This window comes from Astyanax mexicanus, chromosome 2, assembly GCF_023375975.1.
Source record: "Astyanax mexicanus isolate ESR-SI-001 chromosome 2, AstMex3_surface, whole genome shotgun sequence".
NCBI classification, from domain to species: Eukaryota; Metazoa; Chordata; class Actinopteri; order Characiformes; family Acestrorhamphidae; genus Astyanax; species Astyanax mexicanus.
In genome coordinates, this window is record NC_064409.1 from 23,043,955 (window position 1) to 23,063,713 (window position 19,759).

Consider the following 19,759-nt stretch of genomic DNA (forward strand, 5'->3'; position numbering starts at 1 on the left):
TAGTACCGATTCCCACATTATACTCAGCAACCAGATTGTTGGCATAAGTGACTCAGGACCTTTCCTATATTATACTTAGCAACTGGGGTGTTGGCACAAGTGGCTAGAGCCAATTCACATATTATACTCTACAACCGGAGTGTTGGCACATGCAGTTTGGGGCGATTTTCATATTATACTCAGAAACCAGAGTGTTAGCACAAGCAGTTTGGGTCAATTCCTAAACTATACTTAGCAACTCGGGTGTTGGCACAAGTGACTAGGGCCAATTCACATATTATACTCAGTAACCGAGGTGTTGGAACAAGTGAATCAAGATCATTCCCATACTATATTTGGCCAGCAGGGTATTGACACAAGCAAATCAGGCTGATTCCAATAGTATACTCAGCAACCAGGGTGTTGGCAAAAATTAATCATTTTGATTCTGATATTATAAAATTGACTTGGGCTGGTTCCCATATTAAACTTGTCAACCTGAGAGTTGGCAAAATGGTTTAGGGTGATTCCCATAGTATGCTCAGCAACGAGGGTGTTGTGATAAGTGAATCAAGTTGATTCCCATATTATACTCAGCAACAGGGGTGTTGACACAAGCCACTAGGACCAATTCCCTGATTATACTCAGCAACCGGGATGTTGGGAAAAGTGACTCAAATCTATTCCCATATTATACTCAGCATCCGGAGTGTTAGCACATGCAGTTTGGGACGATTTTCATATTATACTCAGAAACCAGAGTGTTAGCACAAGCAGTTTGGGTCGATTCCCATACTATACTTAACAACCAGGATGTTGACACAAGTGAGTAGGGCCAATTCCCATATTATACTCAGCAACTTGGGTGTTGGCACAAGTGACTCGAGTTGATTCTCACATTATACTCAGCAACCAGGGTGTTGACACCAGTGACTCGGGTCGGTTCCCATATTATACCCAATACCCGGGTGTTGACCCATGAGGCTCAGGAAGATTCCCATACTTTACTTAGAAACCCGTGTGTTGGCACATGCGGTTTGGACCAATTCTCATATTATACTCAGCAACCAGATTGTTGGCATAAGTGACTGTGGTCGATTCTCATAATATACTCAGCAACCAGGGTGTTGGCACATGCTGTTTGGGCCGATTCTCATATTATAGTCAGCAAACCTAGTGTTGGCACAAGCAGCTCGGGCTGATTGTTGGCACAAGCAGTTTGGGTTGATTCCCAGATTGTACTTAGCAACCGTGGTGTTGGGACAAGTGAATCAAGTCGATTCCCATATTATACTCAGTAACCGGGTTGTTGGCCCATGCGGTTTGAGCCAATTTTCATATTATACTTAGCAACCAGATTGTTGGCATAAGTGACTCAGGACAATTCCCATATCATACTCAGCAACCAGGGTGTTGGTACATGCCATTTGGGCCAATTCTCATATTATACTCAGCAACCAGGGTATTAGCACAAGCGACTAGGGCCAATTCCCATATTATTCTTAGCAACCGGGGTATTAGCACAAGCGACTAGGGGCAATTCTCATATTATACTCAGCAACCGGGGTATTAGCACAAGCGACAAGGGCCAAATTCCATATTATACTCAGCAACCGGGGTATTAGCACAAGCGACTAGGGCCAATTCCCATTTTGTACAACCGGGCAACCATGTGTTGGCATAAGTGGCTTCGGCCACCACCCCGGTTGCCAGATATTTACCCATTCAGCCTAAATCCTAACTCCAACACGAACCTATACATTTCCTATACATGCTAACTATTAATTGTAGGGTCTTCATCTTGCAATTCATTCATTGTAGGTGCATCAACATTTCCTTTTATTAAAGAAACAGTACCAAAATTGGTTTGTATAATTCTATTAAATAAAAAAGAATGTGAAAATAGTCAAGTATAAACTGAATTTGCATCAATAAAAATGAATGCATTTGGTACATACCCATGCAATAGCTTATATATTACACAAAAATAAATAAATAAATAAATAAAAAACCTGAAGACTGCAGTTAGAGGTTGTGATGCAAAATAAGTTGATTTCATAATCTCAAGCACAGCTAGGCTTTACAAATATAGCATGACTATAGCACACGTACCTCCTCACTGACATTATTCCAGTGTCACACGGCCTTCACTCAACATCAGGATGAGCGCAGTGACAGTGTGTTACACGAGGACAAACATCCAGCAGAATCTGCCTCATACACACACACACACACACACACAACCCAGCTGCTCATTAGCATAATACTGTTTCAGAACCGGGTAAAACCCGCGCGTGTGTAGGAGAGGCTGTTAATGCAGTAATTCAGAGGAGGAAAAGCGCTGCAGGCTCGGCTCAGGAAAATAAGTAAGTAGGCCGGTCATCAGCATAACAAAACCCGGCGCAGGGTTCTCAGCCTCGCTCGCGTCCGACGAGTTCGGGACTGAATGGAGAGTCGTGATGATTGCCTCCCGCCGCTCGGCCTCTTCTCTTTTCTGAATTGGGCTCAGATTCGGTTGTGATATTCTGTCCGGCATGAATCAGGACGTTTTAGCATTTCTATAGCAGCCGCTTTAGACCAGGTGGGGTGTATTTGCATGGATTTGAGCCAATGCGAGATTTGAATAATGTCCCAGTATTAATGAGTACAGATACAGACCATAATAGGCTTTTGTTTTAAGTGATTATCCCTGTTTTAATTTTGGGACAGGGTGGAAAATGCAATTTAATTTCATTTATTCATATTTGGATATTTGTGGTGCTTGTGCTTTTACCTTTTACTTACTGCAATTTATTTTGATTCCTTGAATGGGTTTTATGATATTATGGGCTGTAGATGGAGAAATATGCACTTTTCTATCCAGTCCTGCTTTGAGAAACATTATTTTGCAGCATTTCAATAATTTTCTTATGCATTTGTTACAAACTGGAGATCCTGTTTTCATCTTTGATCCTTATAGACTGTTAGCCTTCTAGCCTTTTATTTGTTTTTATTTCTCATTTCTAGCCATGAATTGCCCCTATCCAAAGCTATTTTTGGAATGGAAATGCAGAAAAAGATGTATATTAATACATCAAATACATAAATCGATCTTAAAAAACAATACATATCTTGCTGAAATGTTGAATGATATGTCCCAACATTAATTACTGAAAATATAGCTCTGCCACTGTGATCGGTAGATCGCTGGTTTGAATCCTGGTCATGCAGCTTGCCATCAGCTGCCAGAGCCCTGAGAGAGCACAATTGGCCTTGCTCCCTCTGGATGGGTAGATGGCGCTCTTTCCCCTCATCACTCCTAGGAGCTGATGTATCGGTTAGGAGCTGATGTGTCGCTGCGCTTTCCTCCGAGTGTGCTGTGATGCTACTCGGTAATGCTACATCAGCAGCAGTTCAAAAAGAGTCTATGGCTGACTTCAAATGTGTCGGAGGAGGCATGTTCTAGTCTTTAACTTCCTTCCTTGTTTAGTAGCATCACTAGTGATGACTAGCAGCTAAATACTAAAAATACTGGACTTGAATTTAAGTGATTAGTCCTAAGAAATATGACGCAAAACAACACTCTGTTTAGTTTAACATTCTGTAGAGACAGATCAGTTCTTCTGGTACTATTTTGCATTACGACACCCTGCATGTATCCTTCCACCGCGAACAGGTTTTAAACCTTTTTTTCAGATCCAAAATCATCTCAAAGCTCTGGGAAACCAATATCTTGAGTATTAGGCAGTGTTTTCCTAACCATTTGTCTAATAAAATTCTATTAAAGAGCTTTTAGAGGCATTAAATTCTTCAGATATTGGTCCATTCAGCACCATCGCAGTATTAAGGTTTGTGTACAGCGCAGAGGAACAATAGCAGGGTTAATGTTAAGAAGGCCTCAGAGTGAGGCTTACCATATAAGCTGGTAGGATAAATTGCCATCCCCTCTCCACAACCCAACACATTTACACACAAATCACACACACACACGCCGCCTGCTCCAATATTTTATACCTCTCTGCCCTCAGCCTCCTCGGCCGTGCGGTGTTAGCCAAGCAGAGAGGTCCATTTGGGCTCATTTCGGCGGCTGATTGTGTCTGTCACATCTGCCCAGCTTTGATCGCCACACTTCACCAACCCACCGATAACAGGGGGCTACAAAAGCCCATATGGAAGATACCACCGATGTCTGAGTGCGGGGGTGGAGTCTGGGGTGAACCCAGAAAGGGGTGTACGGTGATGACAGGCATTTTTCCAGCACATTTGTGAAATGAAAGATAGTTGTTTGAGTCTGTGTGATGTGAACAGTGGTAGGTAGTAGCAAGAGCAGTTCATCTTGTTAATTTAGCTTATTTTTATGTAATGTGTAGAAGTATTGTTTCTTTTATTATCAAGGCTATTAAATATATATATATATATATATATATATATATATATATATATATATATATATATATATATATATATTTGGTGGAATAACTGTGTCTACTGTTCAAAGGAGTCTTTCTACTAAATTTGCCTTTACATTTCTTTGAGGATTTTTTCTGTAGGCAGTGTCCTGTGGGCAGTGTCCTGTGGCGGCATATTGTGGGCAGCATCCTGTAAACAGCTTTGTGAGGGGGTGCCCTGTGGCCAGCAGCCTGTGAGTACTTTTCTATGGATGGTACCATCTGGGCAGTGTCTTGTAGACAGTGTCCTGTGGGCAGAATCTTGTGGGCAATGTCCTGTAAGCAGTGTCCTGGGGGCAGTTCCCTCACTTTATGGTGGGCAGTGTCCTGTGGGCAAAATATTGTGGGCAGCAGCCTGTGTTTGGTGTCCTGTTGGTAGTGTCCTTTGGACTGCATTTTATGGTGTCTGGGCAGCATCCTTTGGGTAGTGCCTTGTGAACAGCATCCTTTATGTAGTGTCCTGTGGGCAGTGCCCTGTGGGTAGTGTCCTGTGGGCAGCATTTGGTGGGCAGCAGCCTGTGTTTGGTGCCCTGTGGTTAATGCCCTGTGGGCAGCATTTTATGGTGTCTGGGCAGCATCCTTTAGGCAGTGTCCTGTGGGCAGCATCATTTAGGCAGTGTCCTGTGGGCAGCATCCTTTAGGCAGTGTCCTGTGGGCAGCATCCTTTAGGCAGTGTCCTGTGGGCAGCATCCTTTAGGCAGTGTCCTGTGGGCAGCATCCTTTAGGTAGTGTCCAGTGAGCAGCAGCCTGTGTTTGGTGCCCTGTGAGTAGTGTCATGTGGGCAGCATTTGGTGGGCAGCAGCCTGTGGGTAGAGTCTTGTGGGCAGCATCCTGTGGGCAGTTTCCTGTGCCCAGTAACGAATAAGTAGAGGGTGATCAACACAAACTGTGCAGCAAAAAAACTACAAAGTCTCCTATAAGATCAGAAAAATGTATGTATGACTTAATTATAAGATAAATTCAGGATTAAAACTCTATAATATTTCTATAAATGTAGTGCTATAAACAGAAGCAACACCAGTATTCAGTTCCAGGCAGGAATATTGAGAATGTTTGGATTAGTTTGGTTCCAGCAGTGTAGACATGATTCTGTTTCTGTCCCAGACGGCAGCAGTGAAGCAGCAGTGGAGGAGGTGTTGGATCTTGCTGGGTGGAAGTGTGTGTGTGGTGTGTGTGTGAGGGGAGGCATAGCTCCTGGCACAGGCCACAGGTATACCCACCTGTTTATGAACAAAAGTCTATATTTTAATAATTTCATAAGTATGGAGGATTAGAGGATTTGGATTTGCCCATCTGGGCAGTGTCTTGTAGACAGTGTCCTGTGGGCAGAATCTTGTCAATGTCCTGTAAGCAGTGGCTTATGTTTTGCCATGAGCTAAAACATAAAAAAAACTGAAACTAGCAGAAATGAGTAACATCAGTTACCTGGTCCTAGTGGCTCCTTTAACAGCATGTTCAATATATTAGGCAGCAAGCGAACAGTAATTCCTTGGAATTGATTCAATTGAGTTTAATCAGAAAAATGGATGCGAGTAATAATCTGAGACACTTTAACAAGAACCAAACTGTGATGTTCTATATAATGACTGGGTCAGAACACCAGGCAGGTCTTTTGAGGTGTTTACATTATGCAGTGGTCAGTACCTACCTATAGTGTTCCAAGGAAGGATAACCAGTGAACCACTGGCTGGGCCATTGGCACCAAACATTCACCAATTCTCATGGATGCTTCACCCACCTCACAGTTTACAGGACGTACTAGAAGTACTAGTCTTAGTAAAAATACTTCAGAACTCCTTCACTATCCTTCAGATAGTGTTAATGTTTGTGGACACCCAATGTGTCAATAGAATTAGACTCTTTATGAGGGAGCAGATAAACCAACATATACATGTTGACGCCATGCTAATGCTAATGCCTGGCATGGGCTAGAAGGGTATAAAGAGTTCAGTATTGGTCTGTGGAGCAGTGGAACTGTGTCCTCTGGGATGATGGAGCTCTGTGAAGGTGAAGTAGCGATCATCCTGACAACATCATGACCTCATGTCGTCAATAAATGCAATCAAATCATCACAGCAATTCTCCAAAATATGGTAGAAAGTGTTGTGTAGAGAGTAGAGACAGTTACTTCATCAAAAGCAGAATAAACTCTTTTTAATACCCTTGATTTCAGAAAAATCAACAAATAAGAAATGTCCCAATACTTTGTCCATGTAGTGTGTACATGTACAGTTGCTAATTTTGCGAAATCGATCATACCAACTAAATATGAAATGGAAATCTGAGATTTTCAGGTTGAGTAAGGTTGACGTGTAGCAGTAACCACAGAGTCCACTTGTTGTTTAAAAAATGTTTACTGAGGAAAAGTTTTCCAACAAGCAAAATTCCAAAAACTTCTACACAACATCCACTTAAGAGGTAACTATGCTATGGTCTGAAAACCATGTGTTCCATTTCCTATGTTCCTAACTGCTGCTCTGTTTCGCCCCCTAGTGAGCAAAAAAACCCATTCTAGAACTTCCCTATTTCATATTCTTAAAGAGACAGGATACAATTACCCTATTAATGACACTTACATCAAAGGAAACATTTTAAACTATGTGTTATGTGTATCCTTGGTTAATGACAAAGAAATCAATAAAGAAATATAACAATATTCCTACTAAACAATATATACATTAAAGGCAGTCCTTCTTCTTACCAGCCTTATCCAACATTTCTACCACTGTGTTAGCATGCCCTGGCTAGCCAATCAGCAGATCTCTACGTTTTTTTTTCCAAGCCCGCCCATAAAAAAAAAAAACAGGCTCAGCCAAGTTTGTAAGCATTCCAAGCTACCAAATCCTCTACTCCTCCATACTTAGAGTTGTTCTGCAATAACTGGACTCTTGAAAAAGCTGGTAGGTTCTAGTTATTTTGTCCAGATTTTGTATGGATCTCTTTTAGCATCCCTGGCTCTGATTTTGAAAATGTCTGTCCTATTTAATACTGAGCAAAACAGGCCCTGGCCATTAATAAGCAAAACACCTCATTAAAATCTCAATTGATTCGCTGTCGCCAAAGTGCTAGCACTGTAAAGCCAAGGCCCCATCCTGACAAACCCAGCAGGCTACTGGGCTAGCGTAAACATTAGCGTCTCCTCCAGCTCCAGATTGATCCGTCTGTCTGCCGGCCGGCCCCGTCCCAGGCTTTTAGGAGGCTGAGGAGGACGTGGATGTCAATAAGCGGGACTATAAATGAAATATCATTGGATGTAAACACGCTGATGAGAGCGCGTACGGGCCAGATGGAGACTCCTCTAATGGCGCTAATTTTACAGCGGCGTTACGTGACTCGCATGACATCGGATTCCACTCACCAGCTGGTGTGGACCGCTCTGTCTCTCTCCTCGGCGCTGAATCTCTGTCTCTTATCTGCTTCCTCTGTCTTTTTACTGCTGCCTGCCTAATTGCTTGTCTCTCGCAGTGTGTTGAGTTAGCGTAGGATAATTGCCGGAACGTAGATGCAGGCAGAGACTTAGCCGACGCAGACTTCCTGCAACTTCCCGCTGTTTTACACTGTAAAAAGTAATGTAGTATAATGAAAACTTGAGTGGTGCCACCCTGGTAAGGAGTGCCATGACAGCTTGATCTTGCCCACAGTTAAGCTTGGTGGTGGTAGCATCAGGTCTGGGGCTGGTTGAGTTCAGGGGAGCCTGGTAAACTTAAAAAAAAAATGTTTTTGGCAGTTTTTTGCCAGTTTTCCAACGAGATAACAACCTCAAACACACTTTTAGAAAGCAGAAGGTAAAGATGATGGACTGACCAAGTATGTCTTCAGACCTAAACCCAATTAAGTACCTGTGGGGCATCCTCAAGTGCAAGGTAAGGGAGAGCAAGATGTCTAAAATCCACCAGCACTGTGATGTCATTGTGAAGTAGTGGAAGATAATAATAGTGGTCACAGAAAAACTTTGCAAAATAATTCTACTTCAAATTTTATGTTTTTTATTTTAAATAGGGCTGATCCATGTGCAAGTATTCAGGTGACCTGCTTCCTGGAAGTGTCATGTGCTGTGTCATGTGACCGGGATTAAGTGTAATGTCAGTATGTGGTGCATCCTGGGCGATGTAGTCTGAAGGCTAAAGGTCACAGGCAGAGCTGAGTGCGGGAGAGACAGGAGTGCTTTTAGCACCAGGCGTGACAAGCGGTAATTTACTAAGAACTGTAGTGATTAGTGCTTAATATATCTATATAACAGGGGTCGCCAAGCATGAAACAGCTGGCGTGTAAGGTTGTTTGAACTATAGTGAACAATAATGATAAATAAATAAATAAATAAATAAAATGCTTCTCTGGCAAGCTTTTTTTACATCCCGTTCTCATTTTTCCACGCGTTCTTGGGCTCCCTATCTCCTTATAAGGGCGTAAGGGCAGCGGTAGTGTATTGGACCACAACCTTGACGACACAGGTTCGATCCCGTGTGAGGAGCAGTGTGTTTATTTATTTATTTATTTTCTTTCTTCTTGGGTTTACCTGCTTTGAGATCAACTGTTTTGCAATTGGGTTCAACAACCCTCTGGGCTGGAGAGCTACTAGTCTGAAGCACTCCATCCCATTACACTTCATTTTCCAAAACAGATTTTTTTTTTTTTTTTGTGGTCCGCCATGTAATGGCTAGGAAAATATTTAATATATAACAGAACTATTGCTACTATTAACTTTATCAACTTTAAGAACTATGGTACTCTATAGTGCATAGTGTGTCCAGTTGTTTTGCTAATAAATGTATTGAAAAGCATTTCTCTGATGTTTTCTGCCTTCAGAACCCACAGTTTATATAAAACATTTTGTTTTGACCGTATTAAAGAACTTGACTCTTATTTGAACTGTGCTGACCCACCCCTGAGTTTACTGCGGGGTGCCTGCTCGCCCACCTCTACTTTACCCTTAGTTTTACATTCACTTGCATTTTTTAAACATAAACACTGTGAAATGCATGATGCTTTCGATTGCATCCGCTATTTTTTTTTATCTGTGTAGATGAATTTCACTGTAGATGAGATGAGATACTCCTGCTTCACAGCACTCTGATCAAACTAGCATCTACCCACTAGTACATCGACACGCACAATAAACTATGCAGCAGCCTCAAAACACACGCTATGAATCTTCTATCATTTAGCACAGTCAGATATTTCACTGGGGGAATGGACGGTGGATATATTATTAAATTATAAATTACTGCAGTTCTGAGTGGATAAGTTACTGTAGTGCTGTACATTTCCTGCAAATACAAAGTACTACAATTCAGAGTGGATATGTTGCTATAGTACTGTACATTTAACTGCAAAGTACTACAGTCTTTATTGAGCGATATACTTCTGATTGATATACTACAATAGCTTACATGTGTACTAGAAGTGTACTAGAAGTACTATACTTCTAAATAGAGATATTACAGTAAGTACTATAGGTTTCGGGCTGTATAGTGAATAAGTCCTGTAGTTTTAGATGTATACCTTTTCTATAGGTCAGAGTTAATATGCTACAAATATACTCTATAAGAAGTACCTAAAATCCTTTAATTTTCCCCCAAAAATCGTCAGTGTGCCTTATAATCCAGTGCGCCTTATGTATGAATTCTACCAGTCAGGTTGTAAGGAGCAGTAAAGCCACTCTGCTAAAGTATAGCTTCATACAGGAGCTTCAGTTTAGTTCTCCAGCACCGAGACTGGAGTAGCTTTAGCATTAGCCACCAAACGTGCTAATCGCTAGCTCTTTAGCAGTTCCGAGGTGAGTATTATCAGCCTGTAGCCTGCTGCTAACCCCGACCAGCCTTAGTACTGGATACATTTGGGAATCTATGCTTACTGTAAATAAATGGTATTTTACTCAAGTATTTTTTTTATTTTACCCAAATAAACAGTTTTTAGGAGAGAAATCTGTGTAGATATGAAATACTATTTTTCACACAATAAGGTGCACTGGATTATGAGGCACACTATCAATAAACGTCTATTTTGTGGTCTATTTTCATACATAAGGTGCACTGGACTACAAGGCGCATTTTAAGAAACACATTAAGGAGTGGTGGTGGGTAGCTAATTAAATAATTAAATAAGTAAACAAAACTGTAATAAAAAAGACTGTTAATCTACACAGTTATCTTTCCTGAAAACTCTTGTTTGGGTGAGTAAAGCGCTTTCGTTTATTTACATTAACCGTAGATTCGCGCATTTCTCCAGCACTAAGGCTGGAGCATTAGTGGCTACCCGCTAGTGATCTAAGGAACCCTGAGTTTTCCCTAAACCCTGGATGATATTATCTAGTGGTTTAACCCATGCGTCTTGTTTTAACATGGTAAACATGCAGACTACAGTCCTCTGAGCGATGAAAGAGCTAGCACGGTTAGCAGATAATGCTAATGCTGCTCCAGCAGTGCTACCCGGTGTTAGCAGCAGGCTAAAAATGACAACAGGCTGATAATACTCACCTCTGGATAGGAAAACAGCGGTTAGTGGATAATGCTAATGCTACTTCAGCCTCGGTGTTGAAGAGTTAAACTAAAACTCCTTTATAACACTGTTCAGTGGAGTGGCTTTACTGCTACTTACAACATCACTGGTAGAATTCATACATAAAATGCACTGGTGTATAAAAGGCACACTGACAATTTTGGGAAAATAAATAAAGAAATATGTTAAGTACTATATTCTGAGTGGATGTACTAGATGCTACTATTTTAAGTGGATATACTATGTACTGCAAAATGTACTGTAGTTCTGAGTGGATGTATAAATTAGTGCAGTTCCAACTGAATGTACTAAAGTATTGTAATATTGAGTGGATATACAAAGTATAATATTGTGAGTGGATATATAGAATACTACACTTCCAATTGGATGTACTAAATTACTGTAGGTCTGACTGGGGACAATATGAAGTATGTTCTGATTGGGTGTACTTAGTGCTGCAGTTCACAGTAAATGCTGTTGTAATGCTATAAGTATGTACTAATGTACTAAGTAAGGAAGAAGCTAGTCATATAAACGTCAACTTTTTTACACTGAACAGAAATGTTATAGAGCATTACTGAATTATTTGTATTATATAGACTTTGAGTTTTTAATGGATTACCTTCAATAACTTTTTAGTAGTTTTGAAAACATATATTAAAGTATGATTTTCTTTTCCCATAATGAATGGAAGTTTAAAGTAGGACACAAACTTCCGAACCGCTACACTGCTCTGTTTTGTCTGATATTCTTGCGCAGAAACAGAGGAGAAAATCTCACATTTTGTAACGGGTCATTAAGCCACGCACATTTTCTATTACATCACTGCGTTATCCAAAGGTAATTGTAGTGTAGACGTAATTCCATTGTAAGTAATTTCACCCTACATTAGCCCAGCTGTTTCTTTTAGTAATAGAAAGTGGATGATTCATAACGCTCCTCCCGTTCATTCATTCCAGCTCCGTTTGTGAGATGTTTTCTGCCATTAGAGAATACGAGAATATGGCGAGTGACTGACCAGCGAAAACAGATCAATGCATGAATCTAAAGAGAGAACGGCTTTAATATCGATTCACCAGATCTGCAGCATTACTCACTCACACAACTCTCAGCTCCATCTAATCTCATTAAGAGTTACAGAGAGAGAGAGAGAGAGAGAGAGAGAGAGAGAGAGAGAGAGAATTACAGATAAAACAAAAGAGAGAGAGATACGTAGAGAGAGAACTACAGAGAGAGAACTGCATAACAATAGAAAACTACAGAGAAGGAGAAAGGGTTATAGAGAAAGTGAAAGAGTGAGAGAACTACAGAGAGAGAACTACAAAAAGAGAAGTAGTGATTCCTACGTAGAGTGTGAGAGAGAGAGAGTTACAGTGAAAGCAAAATATAGATAGAGCGAAAACAGAGAAAAAGAAAACTACAGAGAAAGCAAAAGAGAGAACTACAGTGAGAAAGAGAGAACTACAGTGAGAAAGAGAGAACTAGAGAGAGAAAGAGAGACAAAACTACAAAGAGAAAGAGAGAACTAAAGAGAAAGTGTAAGAGAGAGAATTACAGAGAAAGAGAGATGTAAAGAGAAAGCAAAAGAGAAAGAGAGAACTACATAGAGAGAAAGAGATACTTACAGAATGAATTAATGAATATGATTTAATTAATGAATATGAATTAATAACCAGGTTTAAGGTTATGGGTTTAGAGTAGTTTTGGGTTGAGATAAATGTTAGAGTTTGGTTTGGGACTGAGGTAATAGTTGGGTTTAAATTTGGCTTAGGGTTAAAATTAATAGCGGTTTTTTTTTTAGGGTTAGGGTTTGAGTTAGGACCAGGGTAAGGGTAAAATTTAGGCTTTAGGTTAGGCACAGTTTAGGGACAGTTTTAGATGCATGACTACTGTAAGGTATAAGTTTTGGGTCGAGATTAAGATTAGGCTTAAATTTAGGACAATGTTAAGGATCAGGATCAGGTTTAGTATTACGTTTAGGTTTTGTTTGAATATAAGGTTTCAATTATGTTTAGGATTAGGTTAAGTTAAACTTATGTTAGTAGGAGTTTCTAATAAAGTGACCAGTAAGTGAAAGCACAAGGGGGTGTTTTTTTTTTTTTTTATATAAAGTGACCAGTGAGTGGAAGCTTAAATTGGTAGGTGTTTCTGATAAAGTGGCCAATGACTGAAGTTTAAGTTGGTTGGTGTTTCTAATAAAGTGGCCAGTGAGTGGAAGCTTAAACTGGTAGGTGTTTCTAATAAAGTGACCAGCGTGTTGAAGCACAAGGTTGTAGGTGTTTCTAATAAAGTGGCCAGTGAGTGGAAGCTTAAATTGGTAGGTGTTTCTTATAAAGTGGCCAGTGACTAGAAGCCTAAGTTCGTAGGTGTTTCTAATAATTTGACCAGTGAGAGGAAGCTTAAGTTGGTAGGTGTCTCTAATAAAGTGGCCAGCGTGTAGAATCACAAGGTAGTAGGTGTTTCTAATAAAGTGGCCAGTGAGTAAAAGCTTAATTTTGTAGGTGTTTCTAAAAAAGCAGCCAATGACTGAATTTTTAAGTTGGTGGGTGTTTCTAATAAAATGACCAGTAAGTGGAATGGAATTTGTTAGGTGTTTCTACTAAAGTGGTCAGTGTGTGGATGCACAAGGTAGTAGGTGTTTCTAATAATGTGACCAGTGAGAGGAAGCTTAAGTTGGTAGGTGTTTATAATAATGAGGCTGATGACTGAAAGTTAAAGTTGGTGGTTGTTTCTAATAAAGTGGCCAGTGAGAGGAATCTTATGTTGGTAGGTGTTTCTAATAAAGTGGCCAGTGAGAGGAAGCTTAAGTTGGTAGGTGTTTCTAATAAAGTGGCCAGTGAGAGGAAGCTTAAGTTGGTAGGTGTTTCTAAGAAAGTAAGCAGTGAGTGTTTCTAAAGAAGTGTCCAGTTATTGGAAGTATAAAGTCGGTGTTTCCAGTAAAGTGGCCAGTTAGTGGGAGTATGAGTCAGTGTAGTTGTTTCTAATGAGGTGTTTGATGAGTGTAGAGGAGCTGTGATTAGTGAGTTTAATGGTATTAATTATAAGTTTTTTTATTACAGTGTTCAGAGTCGTGCCGGTTGGTCAGGACTTTTATTTTGCGGGGTTGTTGAGGTATTATCCTTTTGTTGACTTCAGAACCAGCCGTCTGTTGGGTCTCTCTGATTGTCTCCAGGTTTTTTCTCTCTGAATGATTTGTTTGAACCCGTCGTCCCGCTCTGTGGGATTAGCGCCTTAAATTGGATTTCTTTTTTTTGAAGCTGCCAAGCTTTTAATGGGCAGGAATTATTCATAATAGCTACGGTAAGGTTTAATAAAGCGTCAACGTCTCAAACACAAACTTGTTTTGAACAGCTGCCAGTATCGGCGTGGAGAGCTCTTTTCCTCCTCGTTTTTCTTATTCACAAAATGTCACTTCTCCATTACTCTATCCAGAGAAATGAGCAATGAGCTAAACACACAGCTCTAATATGATGTATTGGAGAGGCAAAACAGCTGAAATCTGGTTAATATAGCTAATATTTCACATTAGGAGATTATGACACCACTTTATAATAAGACTACTCTAGTAAAGGGTTAATTAGTGATTATTAATCACAGCTAACAAGCGCTAACTCTGCTGAGTCCGGTTCTTAGTGTCTCAGCCAGGGCTCTTAATTTTGAGATCAGTTGAGAGTGAGATTTTGTGGGAAGGGCGTTATTGAGTTTTAATATAATTGCTGTTGTTGTTGTTATGCGTTCCCAAGAGGGGTGAGTCGTCATATCAGAATAAATATAATCATTTACATTTAAATCAGACACATAAACTATTATTTACAGAAGACAGGTGTTATTTTATTTTATTTAATTTTATCTTTTTATAGTTTGACTTTATTCTCTTACATGAACCTGCCTCTTTACTTTGGGAAAACTACTGCAATTTCCAGGCTATAAGCCACTACTTTTTGCACATGCTTTTTTAACACTGTGGCTTATAAAATAGCAGCTAATATTTATATATAAGGGTTGTAGCTATCGATTATTTTAATAATCGAGTACTCTACTGAAAAATCGATTAATCGAGTAATCAGATAAAACATATTCACAAATTCACAACATGCATTTTCACATTGCAAATACAAATAGAAATAAATAAAACACAAAATAGACACACATACCACAAGTAATTATTTAATAATTAATAATTAAATAAATTAAAGTTAAATTGTTCAAATTTAGGATTTGTTGTAAGTATTAAATAAAGGGCGTTAATCAATAATAAATGCATAAACATTGGCTTTGTGTTGTGCATCTTGTTGTGCTCTAAATGACAGTACAGTAAGTTCATGGCCAGCTAAATTTAACATGTATTTATTTATAAACTCCACAGTGCTGTGTTTACTGATTACATAAATCCTGTATTAAATGGAGAACTTGTTTCCGTTGTAATAAACTAACCACGAACACATTAGACGGTATTAATAATAATAATCAGCGCTCCACAGGGCTGTCGTTATATTAATAAGGTACATTAATGGTAAGCTCACTGATTTGTTAAAAGTTAAATTTACGTTAAATGACGCTTAGCATGCTTTTTCACATTAAAAGTCTGTGCTAAATTTCGTGCTGTGCAGTTTTAAATTAATTAAGCGATTACTCCAGGCACAGAAAATTAATTGATTATTTTTTTTAATCGAGTAATTCAAATTACTGAAGTAATCGTTTCACCCCTACTATATATATGTATATATATATATATATATATATATATATATATATATATATATATATATACATATATATATATACATATATATATACATATATATGTATATATATACATGCAAGTGCCTCACACGACTTTAACCCTGCTGAGCCTGGCTGTTGGCATTATGGCTATTTATTTATTTATTTATTTATTTATTTATTTATTTATTTGGATGAATATTGGTAATATTTGGCCGGTTGCTTCTACCTGATACCATTTTGTTCTAGCACTCTGCCATCTTGCATGCACAGTGCAATGAGGGATGTCACTGTCTTGCTTTTTGTAAAAAAGGGGCTATGTTTTCACTGGACAGACGTAATCAGTTTTGCTGTGCAGTTTGATTGACGATGCTGTGAGCACATTAAAAACGTATGCCATATAAAATGTAATTTATAAGGATTTTATATACACATTCATGAAGTTCCATATGGGGCTGTATATATGGCAGAAGCAAGCACTGCCCTGGGCACTCTGAATGTCACACAAACACACACACACACACACACACACACACACACACACACACACACTTATCTCTGTGTGTGCAGGCACTACAGTATATTGCATCCGTGTTCAGCAGCATATTGTAGTGCTCCTCAGTTATTGGTGAACTTGGGTTGAGAACTCCTCTTTTCAGATGATATGTTGTATATATATATATTTCTTTATTTTTTATTTATTTATTATTTTATTTTTTTGTCTTTTTTGTTTTTTGCATGACTGGGCATTAATATAGGTTTGTGAGTTACAGTATTTTTAGGAGTACATATAATATAAAATACCAAGAATTCCAATCATTCTTCAAGCTAAAGTATTAATATTTTTAACAGGCATATAGTTACTGCTCTATTTTACTGGGATAAAAACACTCATACAGTACAAACGGCAGCAGTAGGTGTTTTCTCTGCAGGCAGGATGAAGCTAGACCAGCGTTTGACCACACGCGACTGCATGTGCTTCTTCGGCAGTGCTGTTCCACACGGCCCAATCCAAGGTGATCGAGGCCATTAGTACTATTTTATGGGTTGACATAGATCCGTGTGCTTTTTCTGATGCAGTCGTATTTCTGAGTATTTTCTTTTCTTAGCTACAACAGACAATAGCTGCGGTCCAATCTGAAGGGAGCTGCCTAGGTAGTCATTGCCTTCAAAGGCAGCTCCCTCGTTCGGCAGCATTTTCACCCATAAGGGATCTTATAAGGCAGCGCGTTCGGGACACGCTCTGGAGTCAGCATACGTCATCACGTCTAGCGCGCTGTGCCCGTGAGCTTGTTTATAAATAACTAAAGTTAATGATCACTTACCTCGGGATAAATCTCAATGCAGCGGCAGCTATTTCTCTTTTACTCATCCAAATATTACAGATATTTAAATATTCATGATTTACTTTAATTATACACTTTTCCTCACTTCATTCTCAGAGTATGGTCAGTTTTATGTATGCATTTATTTTATTTTTGATTAGATGCTTTGTAGAAATGCATGAGTAATGAAACCATAATATAATAAATATTTTGTATGAGCCAGAGCTAAATTATCAAACTAAGCTACGTTTCACACAATAGTACATTCATACACAGTCAGCTAATTTTTATTATATCTTTATCTTTTAGTTGCATAAAACACATGATTCATAAACTTTATTTTTTTTTTATTTACCCATACCCACTAGTTGAGATGTGATACTACAATAAGCATAGTGACAATAAACACACAGCAAGCAAAAATAATAATGTTAAGAGAGAAAACTTTATTACATTCAAAGAAAAAATATATATATTCATAAAGGGAGCTAACGCTGCCTCCAGCCGGTCTGACCAGCGTTCACCTTCCCCGGCCCACGTTCATCCCTGTGGAAAAAATAAATCTGAATAAGTAACAGTGGTTTATGGAGAACACGCTTACAATTCCACTATTTACACAATTAATCACTCAGTTACAGGTAAATCTAGTTATTCCCTCTAACAATTAAACTGTTTACGCATTAAATCACTAAATTACAGGTTATTCTACACGTTTACACTATTTACACAGTAAATCACTTAGTTATATGTAACAGTGACTTAAAACAGTTAAAACTTTTTATACTGGACGGCCAGGGTATCTTTGTTTCCTAGCGGGGGTTTCCTCAGCGCTGCAGCCGCGTTTGGTACTCTGTAAGTCGGCTAGATGCGTGTTAGCTTACCCGGTAAATTAGCGCGATAAGCTAACGGTAGCTTCCGCCGGTCAGGTCTTACATTAAATGAAGTACAGGCGAAAACAACGATGGAAAACAACTTAAAACAGTCTAAAATATGCTAGTTTGATAAACCCACGCAGCGGTGAGTGGAAATACAGGAGGAAATTACTTACATTCGTACAGAAACTCCGTGGCAGGCCGGCTCCGTCCGCCATGTTTTTAAATCTGAGCGCTGGAACTCTGAGCTGGTGAAATGCATCATGGGATTGCCTTCGCCGTGAAGGATACATCTCACGCTGCCTTCAGAATCGGGGTAAAATAAGGCAGCTGCCCAGGTAGGCAGCACATGCTACCTTCCGAATGGGACAGTCCTTTTCTCGGGAGCGCGCCTATGCTGCCTGCAAATGCTGCCTAGTTGGGCAGCTCCCTTCAGATTGGACCGCAGCTACAGAAGGGTGAAGAACAGTTTTATGTGCAGCATACATATACAACTCAGAGAGACCTATTGTATTTCACAAAGTGGATTTTAGCGGAAAGACACCTTTATTGAGCCCTGTTTTTAGCATCTGGCTAACCTGCTTCAAGTCTGTCAAGCCTACTTGTCAGCTCCATCTCTGTGTGTTGAGGAGTCTGACTTTCTGGTGGAAGAAGCTGTTGCAGAGTCTGGTAGTGGAGGCTCTGTGTGTTGAGGAGTCTAATTACCTGGTGGAAGAAGCTGTTGCAGAGTCTGGTAGTAAAGGCTCTGTGTGTTGAGGAGTCTGACTGCCTGGTGGAAGAAGCTGTTGCAGAGTCTGGTAGTGGAGGCTCTGTGTGTTGAGGAGTCTAATAACCTGGTGGAAGAAGCTTCTGCAGAGTCTGGTAGTGAAGGCTCTGTGTGTTGAGGAGTCTGACTGCCTGGTGGAAGAAGATGCTGCAGAGTCTGGTAGTGGAGGCTCTGTGTGTTGAGGAGTCTGACTGCCTGGTGGAAGAAGCTGCTGCAGAGTCTGGTAGTGGAGGCTCTGTGGGTTGAGGAGTCTGACTGCCTGGTGGAAGAAGCTGTTGCAGAGTCTGGTAGTGGAGGCGCTGTGTGTTGAGGGGTCTGACTTCCTGGTGGAAGAAGCTGTTGCAGAGTCTGTTAGTGAAGGTTCTGTGTGTTGAGGAGTCTGACTGTCTGGTGGAAGAAGCTGTAGCAGAGTCTGGTAGCTGAGGCTTAGATGCTCTGGGATCTTCTGCCGGAAGGCATCAGAGCGAAGAGTCCATGTAAGTACAGGAAGTAGAGGTGCTGCTGGGCTTTCTTGGTTACGGAGCTGGTGTTGAGGGACCAGGTCAAGTTCTGTGCAATGTGAACACAGAGGACGCTGTGATATAAGCATCTGTAAATAAGATTAAATAAGGTTAAATGTGTGTTTTGCAGGAGAAGCAGAGGTTCCTGACTGACGTTCTTCACGAGGTGATGCTATTGGATGGTCTGGCCAGTTCACATCCCATCTCACAGGAAGTATTTGAAGCCACTGATATCGACCGGGTCTTCGACTGGATTGCCTATAAAAAGGTGAGCAGCTCTTGTGAACTTTATCATTAAATGCAGCTTCACTAAAGGAGGCTCTTCTAGTTCTGTCTGTGATTGCAGTATCGGTATTGTTCAAAGGTTTGTAGCAACACTTTAGCAACCACCTAGCAACCACTTAGCAGCATCATAGAAACTACCACAAATGTCTTGGGCAACACCTTAGCAACAACTTAGCAATGGCTTAGCAGCACCATAGCAACCACCACGATTGTCATAGCAACACCATAGCAACCACAGCGGACACAATAGCAACCAGTTAGCAAACACTTAAAAACACCTTAGCAACCACCTAGCAACCACTTAGCAGCTTCATAGCAACTACCACAAATGTCATGGTCAACAGCTTAGCAACAACTTAGCAACGGCTTAGCAGCACCATAGCAA

At 40.0% G+C, this 19,759-nt stretch overlaps 1 protein-coding gene and 1 long non-coding RNA gene across 2 annotated transcripts in view; one reads left to right on the plus strand and one right to left on the minus strand.

The window, feature by feature from the left end:
• LOC103029429 (thyrotropin-releasing hormone-degrading ectoenzyme) overlaps window positions 1-19,759 on the plus strand; it is a 473,221-nt gene that overhangs the window by 268,128 nt on the left and 185,334 nt on the right. The window contains exon 7 of the mRNA XM_022671576.2: window positions 19,220-19,357. Within this exon, the coding sequence (XP_022527297.2) occupies window positions 19,220-19,357 (138 nt within the window). The remainder of the gene's footprint in view (window positions 1-19,219; window positions 19,358-19,759) is intronic.
• LOC125796580 (uncharacterized) lies at window positions 17,378-18,270 on the minus strand. Its single transcript, XR_007435492.1, has 2 exons — window positions 18,000-18,270; window positions 17,378-17,497 (listed from the first exon to the last, which is right to left on the minus strand). It is a non-coding gene; the product is annotated as an uncharacterized LOC125796580 (long non-coding RNA).